At 38.6% G+C, this 16565-nt stretch overlaps 1 protein-coding gene across 1 annotated transcript in view; it reads left to right on the forward strand.

Moving 5' to 3' along the window:
• The window catches only part of ABCC8 (ATP binding cassette subfamily C member 8), a 58878-nt gene extending 42629 nt beyond the window's left edge, over positions 1-16249 (forward strand). Inside the window, exons 27-39 of the mRNA XM_026041159.1 lie at positions 248-317; positions 1001-1158; positions 2364-2456; positions 6109-6211; positions 7115-7228; positions 7871-7991; positions 8153-8283; positions 8909-8987; positions 9774-9882; positions 11364-11467; positions 12232-12365; positions 13522-13584; positions 16065-16249. Of these exons, the coding sequence (XP_025896944.1) occupies positions 248-317; positions 1001-1158; positions 2364-2456; positions 6109-6211; positions 7115-7228; positions 7871-7991; positions 8153-8283; positions 8909-8987; positions 9774-9882; positions 11364-11467; positions 12232-12365; positions 13522-13584; positions 16065-16202 (1417 nt within the window). The 3' untranslated portion in view covers positions 16203-16249. The remainder of the gene's footprint in view (positions 1-247; positions 318-1000; positions 1159-2363; positions 2457-6108; positions 6212-7114; positions 7229-7870; positions 7992-8152; positions 8284-8908; positions 8988-9773; positions 9883-11363; positions 11468-12231; positions 12366-13521; positions 13585-16064) is intronic.
• Positions 16250-16565: the final 316 nt, after the last annotated feature.

Consider the following 16565-nt stretch of genomic DNA (forward strand, 5'->3'; position numbering starts at 1 on the left):
ATGCAGTTGTGTGATTTGCATAGCTTAGGCAGTAAAGGGAATTGGGGAGGCACTTGCTGTTGCTGGGTTACTGTCAAGAGTGCTTTTTTTTTTCTGAAATGCAATAATTATGGTAAAAAATACAAACAAGGACTGTTAGCTATTACTTTGTGTCTCTCCTGCAGCTCAAGGAAGATGAAGGAAAAAAAAATTAAGTTAAACTTATGTGATTGTCAGTGCTGTCATCCTATTCATTGTTTCATTTTAGATTTTTTGAAACTACACCACTGGGTAGTATATTGAACAGATTTTCAGCTGACTGCAACACGATCGACCAGGTACTGAATAAATATATTGAAGCTGCAACGATATCCTATTTCTCTGTGTCTGAAAGACTGAATTATCTTTATTCTCCCATTTAGCTGCAGTTTACTGATGATCTATAATTGTGAATATTATTCCTTATCTTTAAATTCATATTGAAAAAAAATGCTTGTTTGATTAAGATGCTCTGTAACTGCAGAGTCTTTTTTGCTTCTTTTATAGAAAAGGGAAGAAAAAGTAGTCAATAACAATATGCCTGAATTAAGGGTATCCACATCTAATAAAAAAGTGGGTAAACACATTCAGGTGATTTCTATGAAAAACAGGTAAATACTGTTGCTCAAAACATAAATGACTGAAATGCAGATTATCAATATTTACTCTAGACTATGTTGCAAGTGTCTAGGATGGATATGAAGACTGAAATGGTCTTGTTGCAGCTGGCCTGTCATTCCCAAAATGATATGTGTTGCACAGTGCTGACATGAAGCTGCTAGGTAGAAATCCCTTCAGATTTTTCTCAAACCTGGCAGTTGGTTCCAAAGCAGACTATATATTGAACATTTGAAATTCTCAGAATATTTTCCTTATGTGAACTGAAGAAGGGAACAAGACATAATGATGTTTTTAACCTGATGTATTATGTATTTTTTTCTCTGATTATGTGCACTGATTCCTCTTTATTTTGTCCCTTCAGCACATTCCTGCTACCCTGGAGTGTTTGAGTCGCTCCACCTTACTGTGTGTATCTGCTCTTGCTGTCATTTCGTACGTCACGCCGATGTTTCTCATTGCGCTGGTTCCCCTCGCAATCATGTGCTACTTCATACAGAAATACTTCCGAGTTGCATCCCGGTAAGAGCGTAGAGCAGTGTCATTCTGGCAATTGAAACACTCTCTGGAGTGCATGAAACAGTACTAGGGAGTKCTGTGTTTAAATTTAGCACTGTCAAAGCCAGAGCCTTGTCTGAAACTGAGCCAAATCCCCTAAGGTAAAAATATAGCATTTTTGCAAGTGTCCTTGTCTACAGCTCTGCAAGCAGAACCTGGGAAGTCCTCAGCAGGGTTTCTCTCCAAGCTCAAAGCTCTTAGAATTCACAGGACACAGACCAACCACCTGATCCTGTCTTTTCCCAAGGGCTGCACATGGGGCATGTCTAAGAAATGTTGCAGCAGGATGGAACAGAAAAGCTCGTGTTCACCCCCTATGGTAGAGATGAAAAGCTACAGAGCCAGGGAGAGTCCAGAGAATGGAATGTAACCAGTGGTAGTTCTGCCCATTAAGACTCCAGGCTTCATTAACATAATCAGTTGTTATTAGATGTGTTTCAGTTTTTAACACATTGAAAAATTCTAGCCACGTCTGTGACTTTCTCCTCCTAGAGTCGTGCAGCTCCCCTCCCAGTGGTGCTGAAGACAAGAAGTGTTGGCAGCAACGCTCTGCGTTTGTGTCTTCACATACACATTTTAGCATGGTCTTTTCAGCTCCTGCTGGAAGGAGCTGAAACTAAACAGAATTTCACTCCAGACATAATTCCCCTGATCTCATGGTTAAATATGAAAGCAGGAAGCAAGATCTAATGATCTGTGCAGACTCTCACTTAGTTCCAGTGAATGTATGGGTTATATTCTTAGTTGAGCAGGAAGTTGTACTGTCATGTGGAGATGGAGGGGACTGACAGGAAGTTTCACTTTGCCTTCTTTTTGGCTAGTGCTCTTATTTGTAGTATCCCAGTATATTTGTGTTCAGCTTAGGTCTTGAATAGCATTTAAGTGAATAAGCAATTCAATATAAAAATGAGAATATATGAGAAAAGAAGAAAAAGCTCATTTAGGGCTCCAACATTGTGTACTCTGATTTAAAAATCCTGCATGGAATCTCCTCCTTTTCCTGCTGAGACACCTGCAAGACTGCTTTACAATCCATCTAAGTTCTGTCTTTTATGCCTTACTCAGATATCTATTGTGCTGATCACCTCTTCAGTCCTGGGTCTTCTTTCAGGAGAAAAACTGCACAGTGAAGCTGATTTTTGTTTTGTACTTTTCATAATTCTCTGCAGGGACCTGCAGCAGCTGGATGACAGCACTCAGCTACCATTACTTTCCCATTTTTCAGAGACTGTAGAAGGCTTAACCACCATCCGAGCTTTCAGGTATGGTCYTAATAATACATACATTGCCTCACTTTTGAATATCTGTATCTCTTATTCTGTTCTGCAAGTCTGCAAGGCAGATACAAGCAATTGCCATTTGGACTACCTGAAAAATGCAGGTCCCCAAAGCACTGTTAAGGGGAACTCCTAGCCATCAGGGAACTCTAATGAAGAATTTTGTGGAAAAAAAGCACAAARCTGTGCTGTGGAAAAGCAAGCTAATGTATGTCAGCTACCTTGCAGTAACTCTTACCCTTCTGCCTCTGCTCCTCTATCAGCACATGTGATTTAAGAATGGGAATTAGCTTGCAATTACTGCAGCGTGTGTATGGCAGAAGTTGCGCTGGGACAGTTTCCATGGAACAAGAAATAACCTTGTTAAGGTTATTAACACAACTTGTTAAGCCAGTGTAACTTGTGTGTAAGTCGATGTTCCAATAAGATAGACTGCATACTACTAACCTCAGAGGGTAGAGCCGCACCTGATGTTATTTAAAAGGTTGATAGCTGAAAATATGCKTGTTGATGCAGGTTTTGAAAATATGCAACTTGGAGACATTCTTTCATCACCTTTTTTGACCCATTTTTCTACCTACATAAGTGCCCAGGAATACAAATAATGTGCGTGAGTTGTGTTACTCTGACTGCCATTTCTATAGCGCAGGAAGAGGTACCAGTAGAGCCACTGCTGAGCACAGCAGCTGCCTGCCCTGACTGGGGCTTTTCACGTCTTCTCCTGGTTGTCTCAAATGTGGYCAACTGTCTTCCACACCCATCTCTCATCTACATCTCTATATATTTTGCAAGCTAAATATTGCTGTTGGCATTCCACCTTTGAAACAGAAGTACTATTCTTAAACAACCTCAGTCTATCATTGTAATTTTGTGACACTAAGGATGTACAAAGTTAGAGTGCTACATAATTACTTAAAGTTTGCTCTGTATTTTTAGTGGAGAGAGGAGGGGGAAAAGAAGCATGAAAAGCATAGCCTGTATTTATTGATATCAATACCAACTATTAGCTTATAAACTACAAATTGTTTTCCTATTAAAATAGGCATAAAGAGCTCAATGAAAGAACAACCAGTTTAAGTTTTCTATGTGACTGAATCAAAACTTCCTGAAAAGTGGTAGAAGAGCATAGGGTTTTTTTTTTTTTCTATTATTCATTGCTGTTATTGGATTTGTTTTTTTTTTTTAACATCAACGTTTTGTAATTTGTAGCTATGTCTATGTTCACTTAAGAATAATCCAGTTTCTCTGCTCATCATTGTTTTTCTCATTTACCTGTATAACCTTCTGCTTTATCAAAAGGATTTGTAAGAGATTAGTATGGTGACTTTTCATGTGTTACTATAATAAATAATACTTAATGCCATCTAGCTGTTATTTTCAGTCATATGAAGCACTCCCACTTGATTCCCCTTGTCACCTTGAAATGACTCCTCTGCCAAAGGATCATATTAGCTGCCTTGTTTTTGTAATACTGCTCTAACCCCTGAGTGCCTGACCCAAGCAGCAGTGTGCGCAGTGAGGTYGGCATCCCATCTGCCTGCCAGCCTCCCACATCAGCTGCTAACGGGACTATTTTTAGGTCTGTGCAGCCTCTCAGCTGCCTAACATGCAGCAGGAGTGGAGTTTAGACTTGCCAGTGTGCACATCTCCCAGAATAACAATTCAGGAATCCAGTCATGTAGCTAGGCAGGGTCCGTTGTTCTGGAGTGTCCTTACTCTCAGTAACCCTCTGCCCAGTACTTGCTCAGAATGCCTAAGGAAAGAATTGTACAAAAAAAATCGGGGGGGGGGGGGGGTCAGGAAGATGGCTACTGTTGTTGCTATAAATACATCTTCAGCCCAAATCCTGGCCTGATTTATAGCACCTGATTGGTGCTACTTAATCAATAAATATTGAATATGAAGGTTTCTGCAAGGACTGGTAATTTGGGAACACTTTCTGAAGAGAAATTGTTTTCTGCAGGTTGCTAACTCTTTGTGTGCCCCCATTGCACTTGCATATGCGTAACTGGCTTCTGGTGCATACCTCACACCCTCTAAAGCTTATCTGCCTCACATAGCTCCTCACAGGGTGGAGATAGCAAGGTGAAATGGAAGGCAACTCATTGTAGAAGCGGCTCAGCCTTCTCTATATGGTGTGTGTGGTGCCTTAGGTCATCAGCGCTGGAGCAGGGCAGGGCTTACGAGGGCTTGGACGCAGCACCCTGGTAGCGCTCGCTTTCAGGAGCCCCTTTGAGGCTGCTCCGGCACGCTCGGAGCCAGCCCACGCCTTTGGGAGCTGGTCTCCGCTGCGCGTGGTAGGTGTGCATACTGTGGAAGTTGTCAACAGCTGAAATATTCCCACAAGTTGCCAACTGGGCACTTTTTTCTTTTTTTCTAAAAAGTGTGAATTTCTTCATGTAGAGTAGAAACTTTGTTAAACTGTATTCAAAAGGGAGGATAAAGATATTTTGTAGTGGACAAATTCTAAAGCTTCTCTAAATTATGTACCTAGTACTACTTAAAACATTGTCACATCTTTCATATCAGTGTAAGGAGAGCTGTGTTTTTATAACTGTGGTAGTTGTTACAAACAGAATTTTTTATGGATATAAGAAATGCAATTTTATAGGGAGATATTATATATGTTGTTTACCTGGCTAACGTGAAATGGTGGGAGACTTCTGGGTGCATAAACAAAGGTCTTCAGGCCTTAGGATAATTTTTTTACTACTCTGAAAAAGGCTATTTTCCCTCCCCTTTATCATTAGACCTCACTATTGATCCACTTTATTGTTAGCAACGCTTTAATTTATAGCTATACAAATGTGCCAGCAAAAAGGGGTGAGTGGCTGACTGGTGCGCTTGCCAAGATCCCAGTCTAGGGGTAGTGGGGCCACTGGGCTCTCTGCAGACTTCATTCATGAATCTGTTTCTAATTGTAAGTGAGTGCAGACTTGAAACAGACCTATTGCCATTAACCTTATTTTATATTCCATGGCTAGCTTATTTGTGGAAATAAAGCTTTTTTTTTTCAAGTCTGTTGGTTTCGTTGCACCATGTGTTTTTTATGTCCTCTAAAATGATCCATTTGCTTTATGATAAGGACAAATATGTAATTAACAGCTGGAGCTACCATGCCCAGACATAGTTTGTGTTTATGTGTTTTAGCTGATTACAGTTTCTAAGCACTGCAATAATTATAAAATTTTAGCTTATATGAGAAGTTACAGTGTTATAAGCTTACTTTATAGTGAGGACTGTATTCTACAGCACTGATACTTTTCACAAATACATGCATTATTTCTTAGTCCAACTTACAAATTTCTGTTTCAATTTCAGCTTTCTTTCTCACACAGTTACCATGTAATGGCATATGTTAAGAAAAGGGCCAGTATGACCCACAAATCTCATGTGAAATTTCATCAGCACAGTAGCCTCCACTCACTTCTGTACTTATTTTAAAAATACAGTTTTCATGTGTCGAAAACAAATCTAAGGGTGACTGCACTCTGCACAGGTGGCATGGTGATTTAGACCCAGTGTTGAGTTCCATGTGAGTTTATGGCCTCTAAATTAAGTTTTACTTCTTATTTCTCCCATACCCCAAGGCTTTCTTTCCTCTCTCTTTTTTTTTTTCCTTATTTTTTTTTTTTAGGTATGAAGTTAAATTTCGACAAAAGCTTCTCGAATACACAGATTCCAACAATATTGCTTCCCTTTTCCTTACAGCTGCCAATCGCTGGCTGGAAGTCCGCATGGCAAGTACATTATGTTTGTGAATCACAAAGAATTGACTGTATTCCAAGCAATCTGATGAGGGACCCAACARTTACACAGCTTCATGTGTGTTTTGAGGCTGCACTTTTAGTCTGTGTTTATATATCTGTGTAAATAAATGCATCCAAGCTGTCCTGCTTATAAAAATGGCATCAGGTATGAATATTCCCCATAGCCTGYATTGTTACTTCATATCTCCATTTTGGACTTAGATGTAGCCAATACCTTTTGCTACTTCCACTACTGAGTATGACTTAAATGAAACTTCGTTATCCTTCCATATATTCACTCCTGGAGCATCTAAAGTCCTAGTTTTGATCAATGCCTATAGCAGTAAACACAGTACACATGGAGAGAGATTTCCATCCTACGGAGTTAATTTTCTAGTCCACTATATTGTTTTACTCAAAATTTTTTTGTGGGAACTTGAATCACTTTAATGACTTAAATTAAGGCAGCAAAAACTCACTGTGTACATAGATAGACACAGGTTGTTGGAACAGATGCAGAGGATAAGCACCTACCACCAACTGCTGTGCCCCAGACATGGCCCTGCTCACAAAGAGGTCTGTGTGAGCGCTCCCGTCACTTCCTTCAGCTAAMAGCAGCTCAAATGAATGCTCAGGATACTCAGTATTGACTTTTCCAGAGACGACTAGGACTGTTGGTGCAGTTCCGTTTGCATGCCAGACTGTTGCCAGACAGCACAGACAYGGTAAATGTGATGAGAATGGGTTCCCAGCCAGGGTCAGCGTGTATTTACAGTGTGTTTTCTGCCTTTTTTTCACACTGTGCAAAGGGTTTGTTATTCAGTATATAAAGTTACTGAGAATGTTTTCACCATTATAGATTTATAGTGATGGAGTTTATTCATATTCCTTCAGGAGTACATTGGAGCATGTGTGGTACTCATAGCTGCTGTCACATCTATTACCAGTTGCCTGTATAATAAACTCTCTTCAGGACTTGTAGGCTTGGGACTAACCTATGCTCTTATGGTAAGAATCTGGGACCCTTTTTGTTTCTCCCAAATTTTTTTTTATAATTCTTCAGGGCACAGAGATGAAAAGGAAGATCGAAGGTGTCTGTACATCTGTAGTGTGTACTCTAATATCCCTRAAGCCTCATATTAACTTCAGTTCACATTAAATGGTTGGCATACTGTGTGTATGCTTTTCTCAGTTTTTAGATAAAATATCCATTGAAATAACTGTTCAATACATCAACAAAATATGGCAAAAAATCATTGTGAAGTTATTCTGTGTGTTTTGTTTCAGTGCATCAATTATAATTATGCCTCTGTACATCATTCTAGATCATCAAATCTTTTTAATTGCCAAGATTATGTCTTTTCATCTGACTGTCTGTACTGATTCCTCCCATTTTTCATGTTGGTGGAGAACTCCATAGTATCAAAGTATCTGTGCACTGCAGTTAGGAAGTCTGACATGAATTTGTCATTGTCACTCTGTTAGTGTGTAGCATAAGCTTCATTCACAAGCTCAGCTTAGTAAGGCTGAACAAATGTTGCTATGAAGGAATATAAACTGCATGCTGCTCAAATGATGCTATGGTACTTACCAGTTATTTGTGTGTCAGCTGAAAATACGGAATTTAGTAGTTTATTTGCATTATTTTAGGTGTCTAATTATTTGAACTGGATGGTTCGTAACCTGGCTGACATGGAGATCCAACTGGGTGCAGTGAAAAGAATCAATGGCCTTCTCAAAACAGAAGCTGAGAATTATGAAGGACTCCTTTGTGAGTGCAGCATGCAGAAAGATCTTGCTCAAAGTTTAATGATTTTGCAGTGTATGACCATGAATAACTTATTAAATCACTTAATGAGCTGATGAATTTATCATGAAAAGGTGGTTGGCTTTGTTTTTTTTTCCCTCCCTTCCCCTGTGCTCCTGCTACAGCTCCCTCACAGATTCCCCAGAACTGGCCAGACAGAGGTGAGATCCAAATCCAGAATCTCAGTGTCCGTTATGACAGCAACTTAAAGCCAGTCCTGAAGCATGTCAATGCTCACATCTCTCCAGGACAAAAGGTAAAGAACCTGCAGTGATTTTGAGCGGCTCTGTTTGGACTAGTGCATTATAGAAACTGCAGACTTGAAAAACAAACAAAATACCCAGAAAAATCCACATGGTTTGTTTTAGTGATCGGATACCAGATTTTTTTCCTGAAAAAGTTAATTTAGTGCACTAGAAAGTGTGAGGGGGGACCATTTTGGGGGATTGTTTATTTTTCCTTCTTTTAGTTTGGTGTTCCTAGGACTGTGTTACCTGAGACCAAGTTAGGACCACACACCCTTACTCAATCTTGCAGTGCCCTGCTCTGAGCACACAGTGCCACAGTTGACAGGGCCTCCTTCTAGAGCTAGCCCTGCTGCCATGTGGCTGTCCTGTCCTTACTGGCAGCCCTGCTCAGCTCTCCCTCTGCTCCTGAGTGTCACTCACCTTTTTTTTCTTCTACTGGCTTTAATTTAACCCTAAGTGTCTTCAACCCATAAAGACACAGGTGAACTTAATTACTCTGTTATGGCAAGTTCAGCTCAACTGACCTGTGAGGAAGACATGTGGATCAGCCCCTCCACTCGCTCTGCTCAGCTGACAAGTACAGAAATTATCTAGTTCCACTTACTTGAGGTTCCTCTGCCTTCTGTGTCACAGATCGGGATCTGCGGTCGAACAGGCAGTGGCAAATCCTCCTTCTCTCTTGCATTTTTCAGAATGGTTGACACTTTTGAGGGTAAGATTGCACTTTTTCCTGTTGGTCAAGCTTATCTCCTGAAGATGTTTCGATACTTTCTCTAATAGCTGCAGTTATTGAATCTGTGAGATATTCTCTCTAGCTTTAAATGCAGTATCATTTGTTGTCTAGCAACTATGCCCTTAGTAAGTTGGATCAATAAAAATTCTCCTCTATGTGACAGAAGTCCAGGAGAGGACAGTCTTTTGTGTTGTTAAATCATGACAGTAGAATCCAAGTGTAAAAGGGGAAAGTGTTTAAATGTCAGGAAATACACAAGGCACAGCTACGACTGGTTGGGCCCAGAAGATACAAACAACTTGGACTTCCTATTTCATGAACCATGTCTCATAGCTTGTCTCCCTCTGTACTCCAAAAGTTACAGCCTCAGTTTCCCACTCACACTGCCCACAGCTCTATATGCAAAGATGTACAGTTGTACTTGGAAATGAAATTTCAAACTTCTTGATAGTAATTTGGCTCTCTGAAATGACTTTCCCCTCTTAAGTAGTTCTTGGTTGAAATAAACTCTTTCTTGCTTGCTAGATGTTGGTAATGGTCAAACAGATAAGTTGTGCATATAATCATTTTTTAAATATTACAAATATATTCTTCACASATGCAGCTTAATCTCAAGAGAACTGTGTTTACTGCTTAACCAAAATGTGTTTCATTAGCAAATAAAAGGATGCTGCAGTTTCTTACAAGCTGAAAGCAAGCCCTGTCTTTGCTGGCAGCTGTGTGTCATGATAAAGGCCATCAGACGATCCATTTTCTTTTGAATAGGAAGGATTATCATTGATGGTATTGATATCGCTAAGCTCCCCTTACAGACGTTGAGATCCAGGCTGTCAATCATTCTCCAAGATCCGATCTTATTCAGCGGCACAATCCGGTAAGCAATAAGTACCATCAATAAAAAAATAGTCTGGTATATCCAATGTAATGGCTTGCACAGGACTAGCGATAGCAAAATGTCCAATTCCTATCTCCCTTATTGAGCAGAGAGGATGACTTCCTTCTGTCTGTGCTTTTTCTTGAGCCCCTTCCCAATGCCTCTGCAGCACTCTTGGCAGGAGATGATTCAATGCCTGCAAAGTAGGAAAAGTTACTTATTTCTTCAGGCTGAGAATATCAGTGTAGCCTCTGTTCACCTTTTTTCTTACGTGTTTGTCACCCATACATCTGCATCCTTCTGCCTTAAAAAGTGAGAGGAAGACATCAGARATGAGAAAAAAATTAAGAAAAGAGGAGGGAATAGATGAGTATGAGAGAGACTAGAGTTAGTACRGGGCATTTTAGCATAGACGTCCCATCCCCTCTTACTTTTCCAGTCTTAGAGCCATTCCTTCATCTGTGAGATCAGAAATCTTTTTTTCTTCTCCTTTTTTATTTTTCTTCTCTTCCTTCTTCTGAGAAGATGAGGTAGTGGAAAAGCGCTCCACAGAGTTTCCAGAAAGTGTTTTCTCCTCTGTCTGTAGTATTTACCTGAGAAAAAGAACAGTGTAATCCTGAAATGGATTTACATGACCTGCACTTACAGCTTGTACATAAACATCTTTAGAGTTCATTTGAAAATGAGTTATAGACTCTTACAGTATGCTGATTTGAGACTAATACTGGTGCAAAGATTATTTCCTGCACTWTCCTCAACAGAGCACGATTCATTCATTTCAGAGGACAAGGTGACTGACTACTATTGCTTTACTATTTTAAATACTTGAGACTTTATTTAGGCCAATATTGGTTATTCAGGGACATACAGTAGCAATAAAAAGTAAACAAAAGTCTTACTATTGACTCTTTATTTCTGATTTATTAATGTGATATGGAAGTAACATTTGATGCTACCTTTTTGAGGCCTTAGCAAGCTAAAATGGCATTTGGCTGTTGATTTATACAAAATTTGTTCTCTTATAATGAATACTTTGCATTTCATAATTCAGGATGAAGCTTGACAATTCTGCTTAGCATTTTTAGAGAATAAAGGGACAAATAGATTTAAAAGGAGAGATTTTGGCACCTGTTAAAATGAATGTTAATTTAAAGGTACGGTCACATCTCTTCAGTGTTATAAAACACCATTCTTCAGCTTATTCAGAACAAAAAATGTGCAATTACAAAAATATCTGCAGAAAAGGAAGCTTTTCGTCCTTATCCTGAAGAAGACAAATTGGGGCATTAATTACTATGATATGAACGGTAACCAAGTCTGCAGACTTGACTGCTATGATACTAGTGGGAAATCAGAATCAGGCCCAAATATTTAGCATATAATTCCAAGTATTTGCAAGTTTGTTTCCAAGCACAGTAGAAGTCAAAGTATGTTGCAGAGGCTGACGCTGACCAATATTTTTAAATCACATATAACTGTAGGTTTAACCTGGACCCTGAGAAGAAGTGCACTGACAGCATGCTGTGGGAAGCACTCGAAATAGCCCAGCTCAAGCACGTGGTGAAAGCACTACCTGGGGGGCTCGGTAATAAGACTTTTCTTCTTGAGAAAATTGCTCCCAGTGTTTACATCATTTCTGGTTCACATCCACTATTTATTAAAAAAGCAACTGCTGGTGAAGAAAAAGCTTCTTATGTTTATGATAGGTGGCAAAAAGCATGTGCTTGGCCTGCAGGCAAAAGTGCTGGATCCATCTCATCTAACTCCCTTACCGACTGGATCTGTTGAACTCAGCAGTAAAATTGCTATTTTATTTTAGTCTTTGATATCAAGTATTGTAGTTCATAGCTCAAGTCAGTTCAAATAAGGTGTAGACAAGTCAGTGCTCAAATCCAAGAAGATTTCAAAGGAAGGAAAGACAGCTTAAAGGTTTGAAACACTGGGCAGTACCAAAAAAAAAAAAAAAAAAAAAAAAAAAGGTAAGAAAAAGTAAGAAAGCCTTAGGGTAAAAAGTGAAGGATGCCATTTTGACAGGGCATCCTAGGCTAAATGTGTCACAGAGAAACTTGTTCTTGGGGATATGCAACACCACCTTTGGCTTATTTGATGTCTAACACATAAAAAGAATACAACACAGAAGAGTGGATCATGTTGAATGATGGAAATTAAAAAGAGGCCAAATTGCTGTCACCAGCAGCTTSAGGCCTAGGAAAGTTTACTTTAAAAAATTTTATGCAGAAAGTGAGACATTACATTCCCAGCATACTACCAGCTCTACCCTGTTCTGACCCTCTCACACCTACTTGGACATACACACCATAAACACTATTTTTGCTCTGTCCTTTCCAGATGCTATAGTCACAGAAGGTGGTGAAAACTTTAGCCAAGGCCAAAGACAGTTGTTCTGCCTGGCGAGGGCATTTGTGCGCAAGACAAGCATCTTCATCATGGATGAAGCCACAGCRTCTATTGACATGGCCACGGTGAGCTTACCCGAATACAAGGGATTTCCAATTTCTTTTCTGAGAGAAAGGCAACTGCTAAGATGAAATGAAATTTATGGATGACAATGTTCAAACTCCATTTTTACTGCAGATGTGTCTGCAAATCCAGGCAGTTGTCAATAACTGCTAACTAAAATTTTTTTAAAACCATATTTATAAGTAGTTTAATAGTTACTCCAGCACAGTTTGCACTGGGAAAATGAAGCATGTTTATTGGCAAGTTGATGTCCTAAAGTAAGAGATGCTTTGGAAAGTCAGCTGTGATGGTCAGGGAAGGATAAATTGGCAAGTAGACAATTTTCTCCAGCATGGTGGACAGCACAAGTAAGGAAGGCAGAAGGCTTGAAAGGTCAGGAGATAAACAAAGACATAGAAAAGACATACCAAGTCATTGCATTAATTGCCTGAAATTACCAGACCAGACACTAAACTACACAGTAATAGCATACTGGATGGATTTTAGCCAAATAGACCAGTACATTCTTACATGATTTTTTTTTCCCCTCCTAAGTTATGTTATTATAAAAAGTGCTTGAGCCTTCTTTATAATTACAGTATTTTGTGAGTAAAGAATAATTGAAGGGGGGTTATTTTAACATTGTAATCTTTAGTTCTGTAAAATGTTTGTGTGAGTACCGGTAACTTGTGTATTATGCTGTTTGGAGCCCTGATAAAATGCATTTTGAATTTTGATATGTTAAGCATACAGTTCATCCYTTGGTGAGTGTTTCTGAAGACCAAATAATTACCAAGATGAATATCTGGGCTAGTGACATTCCTAGGCAGTAAACAGCGGTGTTTCTAAGTAGCAGTGGTGGAATGCCTGTAGTGTGAGAACTGTGTATATTAGGACTATCTCAGGTAACTTCACTACTATTAAACACCCCTGTGCTCATCCCTGCCACCACTTGGTGTGAGATGCCCCAAGCATGCTGGGACACCAGAGGGYTTCCAGCAGGGTGAAGATGGCACAGCCGAGCGACCGCTTGCAGACAGCCTGGCAGAACAGTAAATTAAATCTCCTTTCATTTCCTTTGCCGTATGACTCAGTGGCTATTTAAGCTTCCCTGCTATCTATATGTTTATAGTGCAACTTTTGCTGTTGGAAAAGCAATAATTATTTTCCTTTACATAGGAGAATATACTCCAGAAGGTAGTTATGACTGCGTTTGCTGATCGCACTGTAGTAACAATCGCGGTAAGTGCAATCTCTGCTACCAATCTAATGCAAACAAGAATCAGAAATGCTACATTTGTCCCTTTCTAACAGTGTTAACAAATTTAATTTAGCTCTTAATCTTTGTTAATGCGGTATTTCTTTGTTAGGTTTCTTTTCCATTCTGAGCTACTTAGGAAGCTACCTTCTTATTTAAATACATGACATGTAAATACAATACTTTCTTGCATGAGATGCCCAGTGTTGAGTCTTAACCAACTCTTACAGAATATCTAAGGCTGCAGTCTGTTTTCTGTTGCCCATTCTTGGCAAATTTGAAATATGATATGACTGACTACTGTGAAGTTTAAGAATGAGTTTTCTCAAGTCATAATAATCCTTTGATTTTAGAAGGCTAAAATTGTGTAATAGTTCTGCCACTGGATAAATCAATTTTGTTTAAGAATTTAAAGGAATGAATGAGCATTTTACTAGCTTTTAAGAATACTCTGTTGCCATTAGCAGTGACTGAATTTAAGTTTGCATATTCTTGAAGTGGTTATACAGTGATCTCAAGCATCTAGAAATAATGTTTTTTATTAAAGAGATTATCTGAGTTGAATCAAAGTAGGTGGCTGAACAGGACAGGAAATATCTTTCTTACTGTAATTTCTAAAAATACAAGTATTTTAGGGGAATTAAAGTCATCATGTTTCTTGATATTTAAAAGTTAAACTTAAGAAATCTATATTCAGGACTCTTGCAGCAAAAGTTTCTTTTCACTTTGCAAATATATAATAGAAATCCCAATTTATCTAATGGTATTCTGTATTTATTCAGTGTGTCARTGCACAAAAGCACAGGAATAATAATAATGTAATTTCCTGATTTCTCTGCATGAAAACTCTGAGTTGTTTTGCTATGTGTTTTTCTTTCTTTTCCAGCTTGGGGAAGCTCTGGAGAATTTCTGTTTATTAGCCTCCTACTCTCTTAATGAGTTTTAGCTGCATTTTCCATACAAATAGCATTCTGACTTGATCTGGGGTTACTTTAACTTTCAAATATAAATGAAATCTACAGCATATATGTTTGCATTAGAATATTCAGGATTAGAAACTTTTTTATTTTTTTTTAGTGATAAAACAGCCCTTTTCTTACTCTGTGTCTAGGAAGAACAGGAATAGGAATAATATAGTATTAGATCTGTGTTACTTGACCAAGACAGTAGGACTTTTTTACGCTGAATGGGATCAGGAAGATGAGGGCAGCAAGTACAACCAGAACATGGATTTCATTTCCTCCCAGCCCCTTCCTCCTGTCCTTTGCACTGGATAAATGTCACGTAAGGACTGCAGCAGGAATTAGATTTATGAATGCCAGCAGTGGTTTGTTTGTTTGTTTGTTTGTTTTTTAATGGAACAGCTGGATAGGAAGCCACAGAAGGAATTAGAACAGTTGTTTTGGTACTGAGGGCGCCCTGGATCTGATTAGGAACCATACAGTTAAAGAATAACTTTGTTAAAAAAAAAAAATATGATGCTTGTTTAGCGCTTTCCCCCACTGCACACACACAAATGGAGAAAAACATCTAAGAGAGGAAGACAAGAGAATTGAATCTGACAGGGAACATGGCAATTACTGAAGGACTTTTATTAAAATATCCCAGAGCCTGATATATGCCCTTTGTTAGGAAAGACTAGAATAAAGATAGAAAGAAAGTGTCATGGTTAAAAAAGGAAAAAAGGCTATTAGAAACACGAAGACATTCTTGTAAAAGCTAAACTTGTATCTAAATGAAGAAAACAGTAATGATCATAAGTTCTGGCTCACTAATGTAAAAACACAATAAGTCAGGCTAAAGAAGGAGCATGAAGGCTGCTTCCAGAAGGAATCAAAGCTAGTAACAAATTCTGCAAATACACCAGGGGCAAGAAACCTGTCAGAGTCTATAGAGCCATTTGATGACAGGATATAAAGTATATAAAGTCTAAGCATACAAAAGGGACATTGGCCTTAAAGATGAGGATGCAAATCATGCACGATGGCTCAAGACGGAACATGGACAAGGTCTCAGTGTTGCTGTGCTGTTCATGGAAGAGACCRCATCAGGCTCAGGTGACCCCTGGAGCTAGAAACAGAGGAAGGCTGGAAGAGCGAGTGCTGACAGCAGTGCTGCACTTTGGCATTCCTTCTCACAGCAGCACCCAGAGGCAGAATGCTGGGCTAGGGATACCCTAGTCCCAGCTTATACAGCCATTTGGATATTTGCCCAATTATTTTTCCATAAGGGAGGATTTATTGGAGGTTCTCAAAAATACCCAGGTTTTTAAATCTGATTTAGGTGCTTGGATATCTGCATGGATCTTTTACTTATCTAGTATTTGYATAATAAATTAGGTTGGAGAAAAAGTAGTCTTTACCAAACTTGGATTTCATAGGAAGTTCATTTTTGGAAGTCTGTCTCATCCTATAGTATATTTGATAGACATACTGAATTGGCATTTTGTTTGTTTGTTTTTCAGCACCGTGTACACACAATCCTGAATTCGGATTTGGTCATTGTAATGAAGAGAGGACTTATTTTGGAATATGACAAGCCTGAAGTTTTGCTAGAGCAGGAAGACAGTGTGTTTGCTTCTTTTGTACAGGCAGATAAGTAATAAAAACATATGAAGCATTTTAAAAGTACAGTTGTATTCATATTTTTWAAAAAATGTATATTAATTGTAAATAAATGTCAATTATTTCATAACAAAATGGACATTTTCCTTTTTTTAATAAAGGGAGATATTTCTCCATCTGAAAGATTAATGAATTATTGAATTATCCATGTACTTTCCTTTTTGTATTTTTTTTTTTGTTTTTGTTTTTGTTTTTCTTGCTACCAAAGATATGGTGGAAAACAAATACCTGGGTGAAGTATAATAGTAAATAAGTCAAACATACATGACTAACATGGAAATTTTTATGTAACTCTTAAGCCTCTCCTATTGTTTTTTACTTTTTTTTCATGCAATCTAGCC

This window comes from Nothoprocta perdicaria, unplaced genomic scaffold, assembly GCF_003342845.1.
Source record: "Nothoprocta perdicaria isolate Ctin4 unplaced genomic scaffold, notPer1 scaffold_28, whole genome shotgun sequence".
Classification (NCBI taxonomy): Eukaryota; Metazoa; Chordata; class Aves; order Tinamiformes; family Tinamidae; genus Nothoprocta; species Nothoprocta perdicaria.